Source organism: Amblyomma americanum, chromosome 8, assembly GCF_052857255.1.
Source record: "Amblyomma americanum isolate KBUSLIRL-KWMA chromosome 8, ASM5285725v1, whole genome shotgun sequence".
Classification (NCBI taxonomy): Eukaryota; Metazoa; Arthropoda; class Arachnida; order Ixodida; family Ixodidae; genus Amblyomma; species Amblyomma americanum.
This window is the reverse complement of record NC_135504.1, coordinates 55,632,828-55,654,941: the sequence shown is the minus strand read 5'-3', so window position 1 is coordinate 55,654,941 and position 22,114 is coordinate 55,632,828. Positions and strand designations below refer to the sequence as shown.

At 47.8% G+C, this 22,114-nt stretch overlaps 1 protein-coding gene across 1 annotated transcript in view; it reads left to right on the top strand.

Moving 5' to 3' along the window:
- The first annotated feature begins 5,479 nt into the window (after window positions 1-5,479).
- The window catches only part of LOC144100343 (glutathione hydrolase-like YwrD proenzyme), a 61,638-nt gene continuing 45,003 nt past the window's right edge, over window positions 5,480-22,114 (top strand). The window contains exons 1-2 of the mRNA XM_077633317.1: window positions 5,480-5,611; window positions 11,536-11,689. Coding sequence (XP_077489443.1) covers window positions 5,488-5,611; window positions 11,536-11,689 — 278 coding nt within the window. The 5' untranslated portion in view covers window positions 5,480-5,487. The remainder of the gene's footprint in view (window positions 5,612-11,535; window positions 11,690-22,114) is intronic.

The following is a 22,114-nucleotide window of genomic DNA, read 5'->3' as shown; positions in this document are numbered from 1 at the left end:
CGTTTCTGGGCGCGGAGATCAGACTCCCTATCGATACAATCCATAGAGGATGCGTCCATAACGCTATTCGATGGAGAGGGTTGAGAGGTCTTTTGTTGCTCACATTGTTTTTGGCCCTGTGGAGCGGAATCGATTACTACAGAAGGAGGGGTAGCTTCCGAAGCCAAAGAAGACAAGAGCGGAGTGGTGGACGCCTGCAGAAGATTGGTCATCTGAGCAGCTATGACCTGCGAAATGCACGTGGACACGGTTTCCATAATGCGATCCATTGCATTTGCCACAGCTTTCTCAACTGCCGCTGTAATAGCCTGGGACAAACTAGAATCCATTATGGGTGGGCATTTGGCGGCCACACTAGAGTAGGCTGAGGTTCTCTCCTTGACTGCGGCAAAAGCCTCTCTCCGCGTGCATCTGCGCTTGTCTATAAGCTCGAGCACCTGAACTTCTTGTGCTCGTGCAGGACAGTCAGGCGAATCAGCAGGATGAGCACCGCTACACAAACAACACTTCTCTTGCTGTTCAGGACATTCCTCTCTGCAATGACGTTCCCCACAGGCACAGCAGCGTAAGGCCGATTTGCAGGCTTTGCCGCTGCGGCCAAATCGCCAGCAGTTTTGACACTGAAGGGGCCGAGAGTTAAAGGCATCTACTCTAAAAACCAATGGCCACACCTTAATCTCTGAAGGGCAAAATAATCCTGCAAATGTGGCAATGACGGACTCCGTAGGAATTTTTACTCCGTCAACCAGCCTGCTGCATCGATGGACAGCAATAACTCCCGCAGGCGAGAGGTTCTCAAGCGTTTCCGCAGGGCTCAATCGAGAGTCGACCCCTCGGACCAAGCCCTTGGAACATGCTAGATGAGGCGGAATGAATGCGCTCACCGGGTGGCTGGCGAAGGTCGTGCACTTTAGAAGATCTTCAATACAGTCTTTATCCGACGACCGGCACAAAACACCACCCCTGCCGAACTGCCGGACATCGGTAATGTGCATAAAGTGCTTCGATGTGGACTGAAGGGCCGCCTGCACTGCCTCCGGGTTGTTCAGTCGGATAGCGCCTCCATCGGAAGGCACTAATGCGACTGGAATGCTTGAAACACCGCTGCGGAAAAAGAGATCAAGTGGGAGCTGGTCTTTAGGAAGAGATGCCGACCAAGGGGAAAACCCCTGGCCAGGAGAAAAAGTCGACATTAAGCTCTCGTCCCGCACCCAATCACCCCAGAACAGGAGCAAACAGGCACAGACAAAAAGAAGGAGAAATTTAGCAAGCTAACGCAACACCGCCAGGTACTTAGCCACTGCCCCGCAGCCTGGGTAGCTGAGCCACGTCAACAGAACAGCAGTCCGGTTCAGATTCAGCGCAGCTCGCGGCAGCCGGCTGCCTCAGAAGCTTCGTCGTCGTAGGCGTCAGCAGACGATCTTCACTCCAGTAGTATTAGTTTACAAAGACGACGACGTGCAATGCACAGCGCCAGATTGTGTATATTACTAGTATTATTTGATGAAGACGATGGTGTGCAGTGCACAGCGCGAGAATGTGTTGTAGTTTATCTCGAGGCGTGGTAAACTATGTGGCGATATCAGTGCTTTTGTGCAGCGGCCGGCGAAGCAGATCGGTTCGCGCTGCCGCAGGTTCAAATCCCGGCGGGGCAATATTTGTCTTATTTATGGTTTGGCCAAGGTCACCCTCAAGGTCAAGCTTCGGACAAACTTGGTGAGCCGGTTTAACTTTGCAAATTTGTGTATTCGCACTAAAATGTCAAGAAGTAGGAGGAGAGGCTTCAGTGAATACAGGAGAGGTCTGCCTGTTTGTTAGATTGCATGGTCCTCCATCTGAGGATGAGAGAGTAGAAGTTAAGAGAAGAAGAGGCTCAAAAGTCAGTAGAATGAAAAAAATAAAAGGTGAAATGTTAAATCAAGCATACTCGACAATCACGCACTCAAAAACACACAAGAGTGTCAAAGAGTCTCCATGAAACCCGTGTTCATAAAGAAAACTAATAATGGCTTCGTTGCTCGCGCAGCCGAATCCGCATAACTCTAGGGTCCAAGGACATGCTCTACGTGCACGAGGCCGCCCTGACGAAGTCCGAAAGCACTTAACTGTGCCTTGCGATGGTTAATAAAGAGTTTCCGCGACAGATCAAGTGTAAAGATCCCCGCGCGCACCACATGTCGGCCACAGAGGGGTACTTTATGACCAATTTTATAGATGGGACTTAGTGAAGTCAACGTCCAAGCGAAGTCGGTGCAGGCCATTACGATCACGTCTATCTAAACTTCGTGACAAGCGGAAGTCATAAGTGAGGTCGATGCGAAGAAGGGGTCTATATTGAAGCTGCGGATCGCACCACAAAGAGCGTTGTGTGTGCCAGGATTTAGTAGCCAGAAATCTCGCGCCATCACTGCGAGACAATGGTACAGGTAGGAGCAAGGTGGTGTCGCCATGCGCCGACCTCGCTGACCGCCAGTGTGATCGTTGCCTGTAAGGCCGCAGTGAGCGGATAACCACTGCAGCACAACACGGTGACGTAGATCACAGGTTTCGGTGTGTAATCTGTTTAAGTCGTCGACGATTTGCTCCTGAAGGCTTCCTGATGACTCTATCGACTGTAGTGCAACACGAGAATCATTGAAGATAACCCAGGCTGTTGGGTTATGTCATGGGTTTTTACGTGGACAACAGGGAGCCTTTGGCCGATGGCGCAGTTAACCTATACTGCGACACCGCGGTAAGGCAGAAACGGCGCTGACTAACTGAATGTGTTATTTAGAATGAACACTATAGCCTGCAGAAAAGCGAGAACAATCAGTGAACACCTCCGGAAGTTTAAAACTGATAGTAAAAGATGTCAGCAGATACCAGCGTGACAACTTTGGACGTGGCCCAGACCTTTAAACAAAAACACAAGCTCAAGATGGCAAAATACACCGTCGTAGTCTGTCATTCATTGCAAGCACAGATTGCAGGAACGTAATCTCTTTATTATGCAGGTTCACTGAAACCTTTGCTACATAGGCTTAGCAGTCTTCAAGGATAGGAAACACTTCTACTACCTCACGTCAAAATTGGTTCCCATTTCTGAATAATATCCACGTGCCTTTCAAATCTCTTTGAGAACCTCTGCAGTCTCGGCAGTGCAGAAAAAGACTAGAGCTAGGTGGTTTTCCTAGCGAATCCAGGTGCTCTTTTAGTTGTGTATTCACACACCGCCCTGTTTGCCTAATGCTGCCTTACCACAGGAAAGAGGAATTTTGTACCCCATTCCCTGCAGGGCAAAAAAGGCACCTCATGTCGAACACTTCACCTGCTCCTGGGGTCGTTATCCATGTTGCTCAACTGCTTGCTGACCGCTGGGCATGTCCTTTTCAGCTTATCTTCAGCTTTGAAAACTACCCTCACCCCATAGAAATCACCATTCTTCTCCAAACAGTGAGACATCCCGTAAACGCATGCGATAGCCGCAGTCCTTTTCTGCAAATTATCACAATTCTGTGAAGTGGCCTCTATTTTCATTCTATTAGCCATCATTCTTTCCCAGATTTGCCCCATGATCACTTCAGAAAACCAGCGTTCTTCAAATGTTGCAACTACGTGAAAGACAAACACAAAGGATGAGGCAATACAAACACTGCACTGAATATCAACTTAGTGCTTTATTCAGAATGAACAGTACTTAGAAGCTGCAGAAAAACTAAAACAGTGAATGAACACCCCCGGAAGTAAAAAAATAAAAATTAAAGGTTGCAATCGATGCCAGCGTGAAAACTTGGAAAATTCTCCAGGCCTTCAATACAAAAACAAGGTTAAGACCGCAACTTGGGAGATTTCTCGGGCGCCACGCTCGGCCATACCAACATCGGGAGTATCACGTGGAACGTGACTTAAACGATACGGCAGAAGCTGTGCGAGAACCCTGTATTGCTGCCTATTACACCAGGACAGCTAGAACCGAGGCCATCGTTAAGCGATTGAGCAGAAGGGCATAGGGAAATGAGGGTCTCGCTCGTGACCTACATATGAAGAGGAGTCGACCGACTCCAAACCGAAGGACAGCACAGAGCCTATTTTCTTTTGTTGTTTTTAACTGCGTGTCACTCAACAATGGCCACTAAATGTGTAGTTGCTTTATGGTTGAAAGATAATTGATTAGAAAACAGAAGAGAAAAAAACCTCGAATGTTTGCAAGTCATTGTATATGCTTTATATGTGAGGTCTTGGACATCTTTACTCTTATTTCACTTCCCTCTTTGTCTTTCTGTCTCTCTCTAAATGGGGTACGCACCCCCATACCAAAAACAATTTCGCTCCTTAAATAAACGAAGATGTCTAGAAACTGGCCGCCTTTCGTCGAGATTCGAGCAGCGCACGGACAGCCCAGCTCCTCGGAGCACTGATACCAAACCACCGCGCCGGCACTACTGTCTGTGGTTCTATATCTGCTTGCATGAACGGTTTATAAGTTTCCACTCGACAACAGTAGCCGACAAATAACAGCCACATCGCAAAGGACAAATTGGTTCTCGTCGGCAATTCTACATGGTATTTCGGCCTGGTTTCCGCACAAGACTTAGTCTTTTTGCAGAAAATCAACAGTTTTAGCGTCGCCATGAAGAAAAAAACTTGAATGTCTACTCGTTTCGCAATCTTTATTTTTCTGATTACTACTTTTCTTTTATTGCATATTCCGAATTCGTAAGCGAATGTAACGCAACAACGCGTATGCTTTGCCTTGGGTAAATCATGCGCTTTAAAAAAGCCTGCATACTTTAGAAGAGGACTGAAATTACATATCAGTCAAAATGTTCTCAACAAACGACCCACATCTTTAAAGAGATGCAGGCTACGCCCCGAACTCCATATTAAATTCATTCAACTCTAGCTGTAACGCACCCCCATGCGGCCAAAGATAACTTTGCAGTCCAGAGCATGTAAAAGTACCTTCAAATGTCCCACAAAACATGCAGCACTATACTAAACAAATAAAGCCTGAACAGAAGTAAGCAATCGTCAACCGACTTCCTTACTGACCAAAAACGCGAGTTTCAGTGAACGTCTGACGAATAGCTATGACCCAGTGATTACTACAAATAATTTTACACTTAAGAAACCAATATGGGAATAACGAGTGAGGTAGTCAAGCCAAATGTGGTCACACTGTTCGCTCTTAGGCTTGTTGGCGTCTCGTCTAGGAACAATATAGACTTTGCGATGCGTTTTACAAGTATTTGTACATTCAACTTAAAACAAGGCATTAACGAGCATGCCTTTCGATTTCTGGCGCACTACGGTGGCAGCGGATATTGCTCAGATCATAGCGCAAATGCTAATAAACAGCAGATACAGTGTTGTACTCCAGCAGCTGCACCGGAGACAGGAAATACGTGTTCCATATCGCCCTCGGCGCTGCACCGCGGGAGAGCGCAGCTCTTCGATTCGCGCATTACGCCGTAGCACTGCCGGCAGATAGGCACTTCCCAGCGTATGCGCGCGATGGTCTGTACTCGCATCAGCCCCTATGCGACGCGTTTTGCATCTCGGTTGCCCGTGATCGCAGCCCGGGCGGCGGTGGTCAGCGACGAAGTGCTCGCCAGCCAAGCAGGCCTCGGTAAGTTCCACAGACGGAGCATCCTTGCTTCCTTAATTGTATAACCTAAGAGGCGCTAATTCGCGGTGAGTGGAGATTAGAGAGAGATAGAGAAACCCTTTCATTAAGAGCAGAGGTTTTAGCAGGCATAAAAAATTTCGTGATGGGCAACTCTGCTTGGGGACGGTAATTAGAGATAGAGAGAAGGAGGGAGAGAGGCGCACAAAGTATAAATACGTAAAAGAAAGAAAAAGAATGAAAATAATATAATAATAAATGAGCATCGAATTTTGGCTCAAGTGCATCCACGAGCAACGCTGCAAGATCTCAAACTGAAGAAGCGCAATGTCCTATAAAGGGGCTGAGAAAGTTCATTGCATGAGGAGTCCATAATGGTCGGATGCACGAAGTTATTACAATTTGCTGAGTAGACCAATGTCGACTGGAAATGCATATAAATTATAGAATGCATGTTTCTGCTGCGCAAAAGCAGCCCACGGGACCTAACATGCAATCGATTATTAGAACCACTTCAGTGAGAGACCATATACAATGTTTTAATGTTCTGGACATTCACACAGAATATGTTGCACTTTTCTATTGAAATGAAGTTGTAGTATTGTGAACTGTTCACTTGTGCTAAGCTTTACCGCAATTTGTTTGCAAACGGGGCGTTCAGGCGGAGACGACAACAGTTTCCAGATGCCGTTGAAGACTAGGTGGTAGTCTAGAATTGAGACGTGGGTCGATTGAGAGAAGGAATGAGTAACGATGTGACGATGAGCTCCAGAGTCGATTCTTATCTTCATAAGCTTATTTTGCCAGTTTGGACGCATCTGATTTTGTCAAGGTAGTCATATGATAGTTGTGATGCTGTAGACCTTTGCGGTGTACCTAACTTGCGGTGTACCTAAGAGCTAACTATACAACATTATTGATCTGTTTACTGATGTGCTACAACGCAGGTATTATGTGCCGCAGTAGCCACCTTCATGTCTCAAAAAGACTGTTTTTTTAATATTGGTTCATCTTCGCTGAAACACCTGGTATAATAGGAGTTCTGAAAAGTTTCCGTGACTGCGGTTACAGATATAGGGCCCGCATCTGTGAACGGCAGTGAACGTGTAAGACTAAAAGTTTTAATTTCCATGTATGCCCAAAGGCTTACGCTTGACTAGCTAAAAATCTTTTTTTTTTCACTTCCCACTCCTCCACCGGGGTGGAACGCGTGGCCGGGAACGCTTTGCGCTGCTCACCCTTAGTGTCCACCCCCTCCCAGATCCTTGTGCACCCCATGGCCAAAACTTAGGTGATGACTACAGTTCTCGGTAACACGATGTTTGAGCGCTGCTGCTGAGGCACTCGAAACGTAGGCGACCGCATTTGAAACACGACGTGCCGAGCGGATGCAGTTTTGGGTTTCGACTTCGGCATCACGCACAACGTCCTTCCACTGATAAGCCTCGTATTGTCGAACAGCCAGCCCATTCGCAGAGCGCGCTACCCTGGAGCCATCTCTGCCTAGCGACGCACCCCTACCGATGACGTCATCTGTGAGCAGATGAAAGCGCGCTACTCTGGTGCAGCTGTTCGCTGCCGTGTGACCCACGTTCACTGTACCTCTGTACTCTCCTCCTCGTTCTCCTCGCACTCTCTTCTCTGTCAACGTCTTTCTTCGTCCGCTGCGCTCGGCGTTCGGTTATTAGTCAGTTTTAGCTGAGCGTTTTTACGGCCAGCGGAGAGGAGTGGATGAGCGCAAACGACACTGCGCATGCGCACGTCGCTGGGCCGGCCAGCGTTTTTACGGAGCGAAGCTTACGCCCGCTGGGAAGCCCTCTCCAGCGGAGCGATAGACAGCGCGCGAGCGTGCGAAAGAGCGCGCGGGCGTGTATGGGTATTCAAGATGGCAGCCATGAACACAAGCACCGGCGCTACGTTGTCGACTAATTAACTAAAACACAGAATCCACCTTTACTAAAAAGTTTCAGCGCATTATTAGCGAGCTTAATTGATATTCTTTTAACTTTAACTCGAATTGTGACCGATAGGTGGAGCAGTAGAGCAAGCGACTCTACTCCGCTCGAGAAGACGGGCGGTCCGCCCGGCTAAAAATCTTTTCTCGCGCTCCTCTCCGCTAGTGTATCCCCTCGGCCGCTCCGGCCCGCTGGCCGCAAGAACGCTCACCTAAAATTAGCTATTAGTGACGGCGGGGACAGGCAGCTCAGATCGGGAGTGCAAGCCTAAGCGGTGTGCACTAAAATTCCTTTATGTTTATAGAGATCTACGGCTCCAGGCCTGCATGTTCCATGTCTGCGTCTACACAGTCTGTGCGAAATGTAGACTTCTACGTCTCCAGGCCTACATCTCTAGATCTACATGTTTCCTTCTATTCGTAGAGGTCTGCATCTACCGGACTTCGTTTTTACTTCCTCATGTGGAGATTTACTATCGTGGAGAGCAGTTCCCAGGACGCCCCACAGTTAGCTGTATAATGCATCGCTGCGCCACTACAGCCCCCTATTGTTTCTAAAATAGCGTGTGCACGTTTTGTGCGCCAAGGGGTGCTCGTCTGGAAGCGTCTGCCCTGCCTCCCTGGGCTCTGGTAAGAGAAGCAGACTGCACGATGAGCTGACAAATTGGGACGCTTCCCAGCGTATGCTGCAACACTGGTTTCTGTTCAAACCGCATTTCTTTTACAAATTTTACCAGCAAGTCGGTGTGGCATGCTGCTAGAGCATTGCTTCGCACATAAAATGGAAGGATTGGGACACCGTTCTGTGGGATTTCTCAGACACCGCCCCTTCTAGCTGGAATCGAGGTGGAAATGAAAAAATACATATCCCCCAGGGACGCGTTTTTTGCGCGCTCGCGTGCAATTGAGTATTTTTTGTCCCCGATATCACACTTCAAGGTCTGGAGGCATGCATCCGGGTGCACAAAGCCAACTCTAAGTACCCAGGTCTACTTCACAGGGTACGCGTCTGCAGGCCTTCATCTTGAGGTCGTATGATAAATTTAGTCTTCCCAAGTCTACACCTGCAAGCGTGCAGGTGCCGTGCAGATGGAGGCGGAACTGCAAAGTACATGAGGGGAGGGGGTCGGGCGCACCGGCCGCTAGCCGTATACGTACCAACGTTGTGTCAATGAGAATTTGTTTCACTCGGCGTTCGGGTCAGCAGATAAGAAGCATGCAATTCCATCTCACTGTTACACGAACTAACAGGCACGCCCAGAAACAGTTTATTCCTGATCGGATGTGAAATACTCACAAAAAGCGTCATAGACTATTTTTTTAGCTCCACTGGCACGATCGGGATCGCAGTCTGCATTTCACTTTAGTACCTCGGTTGTTATTCCCATCTTTCCGCCAAAAACCAAACCATCCATATTTGCTCTATTGAAATCATTTGAAGCAATCGTCAGGATATATTTAATCTTTAGACAATCGCTGGCGTCGTCGTTTCAGTCAGTAAGCCAATAGGCTCACTACTGTGTATCTCTGTTAGGATTTCGTTTCTGTAGCAGAGCGCTGCATATTTTTGAGTTCTTTTTAAGGCACTTTTCCTTGGTTTGGATTGCAGTTAATTTTGGATGGGCGTTTATTACAGCCAACAGAAAACAGATGAGACACGAGGTTCGACGCGGCCATGGTTCTGCGTGTTTTATAAGTCACGAGCAACCAACTCGCCAAACAAGCTTAGAGTTAATGAGTCTTCAAGCTGCGCCAACTGTCATCGGCATAAGTGCACGTATGAAAAAAAGGATCAGGCTAGAAACACTTTCGGAGAGAACTACGCCTTTCCAAAGCTAAACGTAGCGCACTATGCTAAAGTAGTGGCATCCAAGAGATCGGTCCCAGCGCGATGTTGATATCAGATGGCAAAACAGTTCGCTTCGGGTTTAACCACGACGTCAGGTGGATTTTAAAAGAGCTAGCAATCCTCAGGAAAAGTTATCTAAAAAAATAATGAAAAAACAGCCAATTAGCCTGCTGACACGATCTAATGCTCCTCTGCTCAACGGGAAGCAGCTGGCCCGAGTAGGAATTTTGTTTTCCAAGATGCCTCCAACGCCATGAGTGGGTTTATTTTTACACAAGGACGCACATTGTCCTGCTGCATGGTACAACGTGTGCAATCGGTGGGAGCCAGGTAAAAATGAGTAATCGCTGCTCAAACGGCAGCCATCCTCGCTGCGATGAACGGATGGCAGCTACAGCTGCCCTGAGCGAAGTTCTGGAAGCTACCGCTAGGTGGTTTTCAGTGGCGCCCTTATCCCTTATAGGCGGTATATGAGGCATATGTCTGCAGATCTACATGTTCAGTTCCACATCTCCCACTAAATGTTCATGATTGTCCAATTCCAGCCTGAACGCGGTACCGTACCACCGGCGTCCCGCGCAGCGCCTTGGCAGGTATTGCGCGTGCACGGCGAAAGCCGGTGGCGGCATAGAGTTTCTAACTATTATCCAAGCGGAAAGCTTGCACGAGGCGAGCTTCTTAAAAAACACTTCATCCAGCGCATGAATGCCGGGAAGATGAGGTTTCGTATTTGGCTCGGCTAGCGTTGGGCCAAAATTGTGGCTTCTGCCGCGGAATCGTTAGCTGCACCAAGATGCTCTCCTCTGTTCGCCGAATAAGTAATTTCAGTAAAGTGCTTCTCACTTCAACGCATGTAATACAATCGTGTTGGGCTACTATGGAAACTTTCGCAGAATTTCATCGAGTTTTGAGCGAGAAGAGTCGTATTGTTAAGCCGGAATCTACGTTTTATGTCCAGCGTTATGCAGGGCCGAACATGAAACATCATCGTTCGTGCATTCTTGCCCCTCTCTGCAGTGCATAAAGTGCAGCGCGGCAACGCGGCGCTCTTACTTCGGGATGAAGCGAAATTCGCTTTTACGTTGCGGCGCGAAGCACCGGTGGTAGCTGAAAAGTATGTGCGGCACGTCCGATGCTGCCGCAACGGTAGCAATGGCTTCTCCTCATGGTCTCTAAATCCACGACAAAGTGAAAGCCGCCTACGGGAAAACCTTACTTTTTCGCGAGTCGAAGTTGCGTGCTCTGACGGTGCCGTTCAGCTGTGATACTTTATGGATGCGAACGCTCTGCTGCGAGCAGTCAGAATTGAGGAGCCTCAGTGAGTACCCTGTAGCAGACCACGTGGCACAGAATCCGTCTGCGGCCCTCATTGCACCTGCGCTATGGTGCTCCAAACTGCCCGTGAGGTGCGCTCCACGGAGCACGGGCGGTACGGAGCCGTATTCAATCTGGAGTTGGATGAACGTGTATACATGGTAAGTTCCACACGTACAGATCTACATGCTTAGCAGAACATGTTCAGGTCTTTGCATTACGCTTAGCCTCGTGGCACGAAGAGAGAAATTTATTTTTCAATCGTTTATGCTCGTCCCGGCATATTGTTTGGACAGCCAGGCTACGTCTTCCGGCTTACATTCCAAGCGTACATTTATATGCGTGTACATGCAGCCGTCAACGTCTCCAGGTCTGTGCGTCGAAGCCTACACGCTTATTTTCACAGGGCCAGGTCTACGTCTTCATGTTTACATTACCAGACATACATGGACATTTCCACACGGCCAGTCCTACCTTATCAACTCTACGTGTCCTGCTCGACACGTTTTTAGCTGTTCAGAACCACTTGGTCAACACTGGCTGTCAGCAGCAGATGAACATGGCATGTTTGCCTAAGGACGTCCTACAACGGTGACTGCACTACTAATTAACTTTTAGGAAGTTCTATGCCTTCAGCAGTCGCTGCAAAGGACCTCTTTGTTACCTGGCGAAGCTGTTTGTGTATTTTGCTATGTGTTGTTTATTGGTGCGAATAGGAATATTAGGCATGTGTACATACAAAACCTTGGGCTCCAACGTGAGCCCAAACTTCTCTTGCTGTCCTGACTGTTTTGAATTTTGATCCCGTAGATGTGCTGCGTCGTGGAGGCAACGCAGCAGATGCTGCGCTCGCCATGTCGGCGTGCATGCAAGTGCTGCAGCCCTACAGCACAGGAGTTGGAGGGGACTGCTTCGCTTTGTACTACGACGCCCTAACAAAGAAGGTGCACTGTGTGGACGGAAGGTGAGTGGTCAACAGTACTGGGGCGGTTAAAGGGTGACAAGAGCCACCCGTCCTGGCCATCGATTTGCCAATCGACCGCGAAGGAAAGATGCGAGAAACGCTGCTATAGTTCAAATGAAATGTGAACAAGACAGTTGCTATTCGAACAACAAATCAGGATTATTTCCATAAAGGGAGACTGAATCCCATCCCAATTGATCTTCACCTCGGAGGTGTAAATAATATTATATGATGATGATAATGAGCGGCTCTCCAAGGGCTGAAATTTTTAATTTCGTATCGCCCTGTTACAGCGGCCCTCTTTACATTTCGTTTGGCTCTGATCCGCCCTCGGTGTTTTGCCCGAATATATTGATCACAAAGGTTCCACAGTGCTATGCACGAAATATAAGACACCGTTTGGAGGCGTAGAGACCGCAGTGATAAAACTGCTATCAGTTGCTACTTAGCAGTGCAGAAGAAACCTTTCTCTTTCTCCACGTTTCGAGCCGACTGTGAATCAAAGAAGCACGAGCAAGCGTATTACGATAATTTCGAAGTTAAGCAAAGTTACACCCACTCTTGAACGCAAGCAGTCTGCGATGACTAAACAGAAATAAAATTACTACCAACTTCTCAGTTAAAACACGCCACGGCAGAAGTCACGCCGATACATTTCTCCCATCTCCTTCTCTGCTTCCTTTTTCTCTCGTCTCCTCTTTCTGTCTTACCTTGTATCACTCCCTTGCCTTGCTTTGGCTGCTGGCTTGGCTTACCTTTACTTACGGATTCCTATGACAATTACAACAGGTTTCGGGTACGCGACGACTCAGAGCGAACTCCCATTAACAGCTGGCGCTGAAAAAAATTGCCGATGGCCTAGATCTGTTAGGTAAGGTGTGACTAAATTCGGCGCATTTTCGAAAAAAAACCGGTGGGGGTGAACCTCCGGAGAGCGCGTAAACCGTGCGTGGGCTTTTCACTCAGCTAGCCGGCGGGGCACCAAAGTAAACAGATATGCGCGGCGTCGATTTTTCTGGAATGTCGAAGTTTTTGCTCGCTGTCAACAGAAAGGGGGTAACCTTGACCGCGCTAAAGTGATACCCTCTCCCCTTCGCTCCTGCACCGATGACTCAGCGTGCCGCGAATGACCTAGATTGTTCTAGAAGGTGGTTTCCGCGCTCGACCAATGGGATCGCGCGCCCGGCGCGAGAAGGAGGAGTTTGTGCAGTTGAAGCTGCGTGTACGTGCGCGCCTGCCTTGGCGCGAAGAACAAACTGATGCCGTCTGCGCCTATAAATGAGGGGCTGCGACCACTGTCGGTTAGCCCGAGCCGCCGTTTAAGCTTCCGAGAAGCGCGCCCGCTCGACTCCCGGGAGAACACCACTCGACCAGCCAAGGACCAGCGAGGCAACGTGCACCAGTCTGCGGATCGGCCCCTTCTTGCTCCTCAGGTCGTCGGACTGTCGCAGTGCCCGGTGAACAAATTGTGTTTTGTTTGTCTCTTTCTGTGTTGGAGCACTTTAGGTGCAAAGGTTTTGTTAAATTGTAATCTCTCTAGATTGTTACTTTGCATGAGTTGCATTGTATATGTGAATTTCTCTGTATGTGCTCGTACGAGTGATTGTGAAATCTCTGTATCGTCTCTTAGCTGTATAAACAGTTTTGTTTTGTGAACCTTTCACTCCGACCCATTCTCTGGCTTGCGACCGGCGAAAGCTGGGCTCCAAACGACAAACCCCATTGTCACTTGGTAGCTGATCTACGGCTGAGCTTGCCCCGCTGAGTCGAGGGCATCTCCTTTGTGACCGAGACCGCTACCCCCCCCCCCCCCCCACGCTCTAAGGGTGTCTGGGAGCGCACGCTAAAGTGCGCGAAGTGGCGACACCAAGATATACGTATCGAAAGCGCGGAGACTTCTGCATCGCAAGAGTGCATTCACTAGATGCGCCTTTATTCATGGTTAAAGCTTGAGCCGTCGTAGCTGAGTGGTAGAGTCTCCGCCTCGAACGCCAAAGGCCCTGATTCGATTCCGAGCCGCGGCACAGGTTTTTTTATTCTGTGAGAGTGCGGGGGGGGGGGGGGGGGGGGGGCTCAGTGGCTGCCATAGATGCTGCCACCGAATACGTTGGTTAGCGGTTAAGCACAGCCTCTGTTAAGGCGCGTTTATACTACGGCGTAACGAGCGCGCTGCATGGCGACGTCACGTCGGCCAAAGTGAGACCCTCTACACTGCAAATGCGCTTGACCGCCAACGCTTTCGGCGGCTTCGGCGCACTCTGACCGCACTGGCGGAGACTTGGAGCACGTCTGTATTTCGCGCCCAGTGCGCAAGCCACCGCCGGCCCGGCCAGACCTGTTCGGCTCCGCGGCGAGGCACGCGTTGTGACGTCATGTGCCGCCTCGGAGCACCGCCACGGCGAAATCGCAAAGTTCTCGGCCAGTACAGCTTTCGCTTTAATATACGTGGCGAGGCGCGCGTTGTGACGTCATGTGCCTCCTCGGAGCACCACCATGGCGAAATCGCAAGCTCGCGGCCAGTAAAGCTTTCGCTTCAAAATGTGTTGCTTGCTAAGAGCGTTAGGTTGAACTTGAAACCAATAGTTTGCTCCGCCACAAAAACATAATAAGCGCCTACGCTTTCCTGCAAACAGATATAACTGGTTATCCCTTCCAGAATAAGAGAAGGTATCATTTGGTTCTCAACGGTACGCTCGCGAAACAATTCTACCCTTTGTTTGCAGGACCCAATTTCAGTTGAGCTTCTTAAGCTTCCGCGTGAACGTGTGCGCTCCGTGAATTCGGCCTATCTTATCACGTTGATCCCAGCGCGGTGACAGCAGAATCGTAACCAGAAATTCTGTGCAAGCGCATTTTTGAACAGGAAGTTGTTTATAAACGCAATTTTTTTTTCAATTATAAGATTGCACCATAACAATCCGTACAGCAACTGATCCCTTTGTGGGGCGCTTTTAGTTTCGTGCTATTTATTGTCCAAAGCGAACCCCCTTTTTTTGGTTTTCTATGGCAATCTTAACCAGTCGGTGCAAACGGAGGACGAAGCTTAAAAGCAAGATCTTTCTACGCATTACAACGTTATACCAATCCCGTGACTATGTTAAAAATGGTATCTCACAATCTTCGACAGATGACTCACAATTATTGCAAAAAAAAATCGTTCCATTTGCTTCCCACGGCAGTCTTTACTCGCTTCGAGCGCAAGACACTTTAAAAGCAAGTTCTATGCATCGGAATGTTACACCTTTCCCATCCATATGCTCACAATAATATTTTACAATATTCCACAGTTGCCTCACAATTACTAGTGTAGCACAAGGAAAGTTGGCTTGAAAACACTTCATTGCTAAGTGTGTCAGCTACAGGCTGAACACTTACTGCAAGGCGCCTTATATGGCTTGACACGAGCTTTCAGTTCTCTCCAGGCGAAGAGAGGAAATTATCTTCCTTTACTGCGTTTTCTCAGAAGAAATCTGCCGTAGAAGAGGTACGCTATTTTAACGACTCAATTCTAGTTTCTGGTGCGCACATAATGTTCCGCGCCAAAAAGTAGAATAATGTGAAGGAAGTTTTCGACAGCCAATAGGAGCGCACAGCAAAATAGAACTTCGAAGATACGCAGCTTCATGTACACCAACTTCACGCCGCGTGCATCAAGGCGGTGAGTGCACATCTTATCCCGCAACGGGGCACGGAGATTCATGACGTAGATTACACGATAGGCGTCCATAGATATGAATCATGCTAAAGAAGACAGAGGACTTTTTGGAATGTGTTTTTGATCTAGAATGATACGTGCGGCATTAGCAAACATAGACCATATCATGTGGAAATCCACAGCGCTGTACTTCTGTACTTTCAGCTTCGGTATGAATTTATAAGCGCCGGTTGCGACGCCACAAATTTGTATTCGAACACGTGGGGCATACAAAAACTTTAATTCAAACACCTTAAACTGTTTAGAAACTTTAAAACAAACGCTTTAATTCGTTCAATCTATTATGGTAACCTTATCCACAAATACGAATGGCAGCAAGTGAACAAAGGTACACTGGGAAAAACTATATATATCTTATATCTTTAGGAATAATCGATTGCATGGCTTTCTCTGGCTATGTTCTAGTTTGAACATTTATGGTTGAAAAAAGTGCCACACAATTTTTTCCCGCCAGTCTGGGCAGCATAGCCTCCGGTATTCGCGGCTAAATTGACCGATACAAGCCCTGTTTTCGACTGAAGTAGTGTCCTTGTCTCGACAATGCCATCCACCGCCTGTTTACAGGAAGTATTCCGAGGCTTGAATTGGGAACAATTGGGGGAAAGAGTTAATTGAGAATAATTAAACAATCTGCGATTCGCTGATGACATTGCCTTGCTGAGCCGCTCAGGGGCTGAACTGCAAATCATGATCACTGAGTTACACAGGCAGTGCTGAACGGTTGGTCTAAAAATTAACATGCAGAAAACCTGAGTAATGTTCGGCAGTCTGTCAAGAGAACAGCAGTACACAATTGAAAGCGAGTTGCTGAAAGGGGTAAGGGAATACGTCTGCTTAGGGCAGGTAGTGACAGCTGATCCGGATCATGGGAGGGAAATAACTAGAAGGATAAGAATGGGGTGGAGCGCATATAGCAGTTCCTCTGAGATCACGAATGGCAGTTTACCAATTCCGTCAAGAGAAAAGTGTACAACAGTTGCATCTTACCTGTACTCAGCTACGGGGCAGAAACGTTGAGGCTAACGAAAAGCGTTGAGCTTAAGTTAAGGAAAACGCAGCGAGCCATGGAAAGAAATTTGAAAGGTGTAACGTTAGGAGGACCGGAAGCGGGTAGAGTGGGTGAGGGAACAAACGCAGGTCAATGTCATTCTAGTCGAAATCAAGGGGAATAAATGGGCTTGGGCAGGGCATTTTTATTAGGGCATGAAATGCGAAGGCAAGGTAACCATTGGTCTTTAATGGTAATGGAGCGGATTCAAAAAGAAGGCACGCGTAGCACGGGCGGCAGCAGGTGAGGCCGCCGTATGAATGTAAGACGTTTGCAGACATAGTGGGCGCAGCTGGCAAAGGACAGGGTTAATTGGAGAGACATGGGAGAGGCCTTTGCCCTGCAGTGGGGATAGTAAGGCTGATGATGATGACGGCGAGTGTCTATCGTTAGGCTTCGATACCTTACCGGTGCAAACCGACTTCAATATGTGCTCAGCTCCGGTACTGAATCGTGAACAAGCCTGGTCAACACAGCGGCAGAGCTTGAACAAGCTTCGAATTTGTGCATTAATATATAAGCCCCACGGCAGCCAAAAGGTGGCGGCGACCTTCCTGTGTGGTCCGGAGAAATTGTGATTGCTTGGCGGACAGTACGTCATGAGTGGCGTAACCAGAGCGAAAAAAGCACATTGGTTGAAGGGGCGTGAGCTCACCAGACCAAATTCGTCGCTGTAAAGCCTCCACCTGTCAGCTGTGGCGCGTGGCGTGCATGAAAGCCCCGGTGGATTATTGCTAGGAAGAGTAACCTGTAGGGATCTCATAAGGCCCACCACTCACGGCAGAGGCATCAATAGCTTCGAATGCCTTCGCGTTGCCAACTCACGATGTCCCTGGTTTCTAACACGACAGGGTTAAAGAGCCCGCTCTCCAGAAAAAACAGGGGTCACCGTGGAACTGTCACCGTGGAGGGAGACAGTTACTTATTGCTCGCTCGTGAAGAGCAACCTAGGTCCGAGAAGGTGCGCTGCGGAGAGCACCTGCCATCGCAGGGCAGTGGCGCATCGCTTAACCGACGCACCACTCCGCCAGGAGAGTTATACGTGCACTCCCGGCGATTGATGAATGCCAAGTAGAGAATGAACTTCTCGACGCGGTGGCTCAGTACTTAGGGCACTCGGCTACTGAGCAGGAGTTCCAGGGTTCGAACCCGACCGCGGCGGCCGCGTTTCGGTGGAGGCGAAGTGCAAAAAGGTGGCCATGTGCTGTGCGATGTCAGGACAAGTTAAAGATCCCCAGGTGGCCGAAACTATTCCGCAGACCTCCACTACGGCACTTTTCCCTCCATGCTTCTTTCACTCCCTCCTTCATCTCTTTCCTTACTGCGCAGTTCAGGTGTCCACCGAGATGTCAGACAGATACTGCGCCACTTCCTTTCCCCAAAAACCAATTTTAATTTTTTGCTTATATGAGAATTAATGCAGTACGTTATCGCGTCATACCCTTAAAGTGGATCTTAAGTGTCCCATTTTAATTTTTAGTAATTGACCAGGAATCTTTGAAAACAATCCTGCAAGCCGCATGCCCCGGTAAGAGCAAACTTCGCTAACAGCCGCCCAGACTATGTGACAGTTGGAACAAGTTTCTCTTCTGCATTATTAAACCAGGAAGCGGAGAAAATGTTATGACAAGCAGTCTCAAATGAAACGTGGCTTTATGCAGCGAAAACAAAGAAACAAGGAGGGAAACTGAAGCAAATAAAACACCTGAGTTGTTTTTAACCTGGGCATAAACGTGCTATTGTGCAGCTGGAGCGCTATTATGGGATTCGGCTGCAGTGCAAAAAAAATGGCAGTAGCTTAGCTCGGCTATGCCAGGATATATACGTAGCGAGAGGTACGTTTTACTGGCTGAGCTTGTTGTAATCACTGTATGTTTAGCAATGAGAGGCATTGGGTGTAAACATCTTTTATTCAATTTGCTGGACCGAGCCGAGGACTGCCCGATGGTCTGTGAAGTAGCATGCAGTGGTCTCAATTTTCTCGATACAGTATTGCTATTTGGTAGAACCTCTTTAGTATACAAGCTCTATAGTAGGTCCCCATTGTGTAGTCTGGACGTGAGTGTCCGAAGCTAAATTGAGGTCAAACTTTTTTTTCATACACTGACTACGAGAGTCCTGTTTCCTGTTGAAATCACCCAAAGTCACACACAACTGTGAAACCGTGCCGTAGGCTGGTATACACGTGACAACCACATCAATCGACTGCTGGACAGCTGTTCCCGGTGCAACGCAGACTCCTTGGATGATAATACCCTTTTCCAGAAGCCGAGCAAGGCTTCATCATTATTCACCGCGATCGAAGGGAGATGTCTGACAGCGGTGATACTTTGTTTCACGTACACACAGACTGCAGCGTTCTTATTCGGTTCAAGCCAACTGCCGGGCGACAACTTCAGGATCGAAAAAGTTAATCTTCTCTTGTATATACCGCCGTTTAGCAGCGGCTGGAGTCTCCTTCTCTGCATGCATGTCAAACGTTCTCATAGAGACGCCCATTGTACATCTCCGCCTCTCAAACGCAATCCTACGGCATCTCCTCTTCCTTTCTTCTTTCACTCCCTCCTTTTCCCTTCCTTTACGGCGCGGTTCGGGTGTCCAACGATATATGAGACAGATACTGCGCCATTTCCTTTCCCCCCAAAAAATATTATTATTATTATTATTATTATTATTATTATTATTATTATTATTATTATTATTATTATTATTATTATTATTATTATTATTATTATTATTATGCGACGCGGTGTTCGGGTGATAGAGCGGCGTGCGGAGTGGCGGCGACGGAGGACGCGGCGCAGCTGTGGGGTCTCTGTGGTTACCATGGTATCGGCGCATGCGCACAGCTCCTGCTCCGCGTGACTTTGCTCCTCTTTGGTTGCCATCGTAACGGCGCATGCGACTAACTGTCCCATGGAGGAAGGAAAACTCAGGAGAGGCCCTTCCCATACAACAGCATGGGAGAAAAGTGTAGAGGAAGTGACGTGGTTTTTCTCGATCGGGAGGCCCGGCTACTGATCCGGAGTTTCCGGGTTCGAATCCGACCGCGGCGGCTGTGTTTTTATGGAGGCAAAACGCTAAGGCGCCCGTGTGCTGTGCGATGTCAGTGCACCTTAAAGATCCCCAGGTGGTCGAAATTATTCCGGAGCCCTCCACTACGGCAACTCTTTCTTCCTTTCTTCTTCCTCTCCCTCCTTTATCCCTTACCTTACGGCATGGTTCATGTGTCCTACGATATATGAGACAGATACTGCGCCATTTCCTATCTCCAAAAACCTATTATTATTATTATTATTATTATTATTATTATTATTATTATTATTATTATTAATATTATTATTATTATTATTATTATTATTATTATTATTATTATTATTATTATTATTATTATTATTATTATTATTATTATTATTATTATTATTATTATTATCTTGTCCGGGCAGCTTGTTTACAAACCGGGCGGCAGCAGCGGGCTGCGGCGTGCCATTTGAGGTGCGGCGTAGGTTTAACTGCTCGAAATTGTGTTTTTGGTGGTGCCCACAGGCTGACGTTGGCGCCGTTTGCCCATTTCTCAAGGTGGAATTCAGCGTAAAATTGTTCTTGCGTGCCCGGATTTGAACGCTCTCGGCGACAACAATAGCATGGGCATTTCGTCTACTGCGACACTGATCGGAGCCGTCGGGAGACCGCCGCTGTTCACTGAGGAGCATTCGAGCTGTTCAGTCACCATTGGTTCAGTACGGCGTGCGCTGCAGGCTGTTCGTCGGCGTGTAGTGCGAACGTTTCGTGTGTGTTTTGTGCGTGCAGTGTAGGTGTGCCATTTGCGCTCCCTTTTCCATCGGCAGTGAAACCTTGTTGTTACTTATATACGTGTTCTTGCAACGCTCCAGCGATTGCAACTGGCGCTGACTATATTAAAAATAATAATAATAAAAATAATTGGTTTTGGGCTGGGGAAAGGAAATGGCGCAGTATCTGTCTCATATACCGTTGGACACCTGAACCGCGCCCTAAGGGAAGGGATAAGAGAGGGAGTGAAAGAAGAAAGGAAGAAAGAGGTGCCGTAGTGGAGGGCTCCGGAATAATTTCCACCACCTGGGGATCTTTAACGTGCACCGACATCGAACAGCACACGGGCGCTTTAGCGTTTTTCCTCCATAAAAACGCAGCCGCCGCGGTCGGGTTCGAACCCGGGAACTCCTGATCAGTAGTCGAGCGCCCTAACACTATATTACAACTGCCAATTTTGTTTTTCGGTCATTGCGCCTATGTTAGCGGCGGGGGCCATAACATGGGCGGAGGGTTGTATTGTAAAGGCAGCAGCTGCGCTCGCTCTGTTCTTAGTATACAGAAACTCTGTTGCATGGCCGTTTGAAGCATACAACATCTGAAGCGTCTGGGAGCTATTTGTGTGGCGTGCCGGGCTCAAGTGTATTCGTTCATATCGAGGTCAAGTCTGTATTTTTGATCGCGCGCTTTGTTAGGCCAGTTTCCTGTAGCAGGTAAACATCTCCCACAATGATCACATTGCATTTCCCACCACATATTTCTGCAACGATAGTTTCAAACTTTTCAAGAAAAATTGTTATCGATGAGTTGGGTTGCCCGTATAATACCCCAACTATCCCACTCGAGCGGTATCCTTTCGTATTGCAGCTGTGCGTGTAACTGACATTCTGAACCCTATCATTTTTTATTTTCGTCTACTTTCAGAATAATAATAATAATTGCTAATATTTGCTAATAATAATTGCAATTGCTGTTCTGGTTGAGGCCATGGTCAAGAAGTGTGAAAACGGTGAAGCTCTAACTGAATTTGGAGGCCTTTTCTCACACGTGTTTATGGTGTCCATGTTCTGTGAGTTATTTGCGGTAAAAAGCACTTAGTGAAATGAGGATCAACATGTGCATTGAATTTCAATTATGCCTGTGGTTATGTTGAAAAAAAATAATTGCATGAGTTCATTACGTACAATAAATTCACTTTCATTGCCTGTATTGTTGATCACAAGTAAAGTGTGCAACTATGCAGTAGTAACATTACAAGCTAGTATTTCACAAGTAGTGAAATTTGGTGCGTACAGCTGCAGCTCTCCACTTTAAACATAAAATAAGCGTTGAAATATTGCACAGCACTGTGACACTTCCTGCAGCCACTGCACTGGGTGCTTCAAAACTTCTGAAGCAGTCTGAAAAGCTGCGGTCATATATATTGTGCTCCAAACTAGATCTGTGGATGTGAAACATGCTGTGTTGCTGTGCTACAATGGACGGATTTATGGATCATTCTTTAAGAGGGCCCGTCCTATTTGAAACATATATTTTGGACTGTTTTCGTTGAGAAAAAGGGGTTCAGCATGGTTTTCATAAGTAAAATTTCTAGCTTTGGGAGGGGGCGACACCCCCCCCCCCCCACCATATATCCTCCCCTGCCATGCTACTATAGGCACTTCGACCCCTCTCTGTTTCTGTCACCTGTATGAGGAACTCTTGTAGTTGTCAATCAAATGTCATTGTTGGCACGGCCACCTTTATGAACATGTTCTGATACTACATTTTGCATTCAGGGTCAAGAACTCTAACTTTTTACTATATTTGTCCATCCTCACTGCTGTATGAGAAAGCATTCCTGGCATGGGCAGCCACACAAAAACATGTT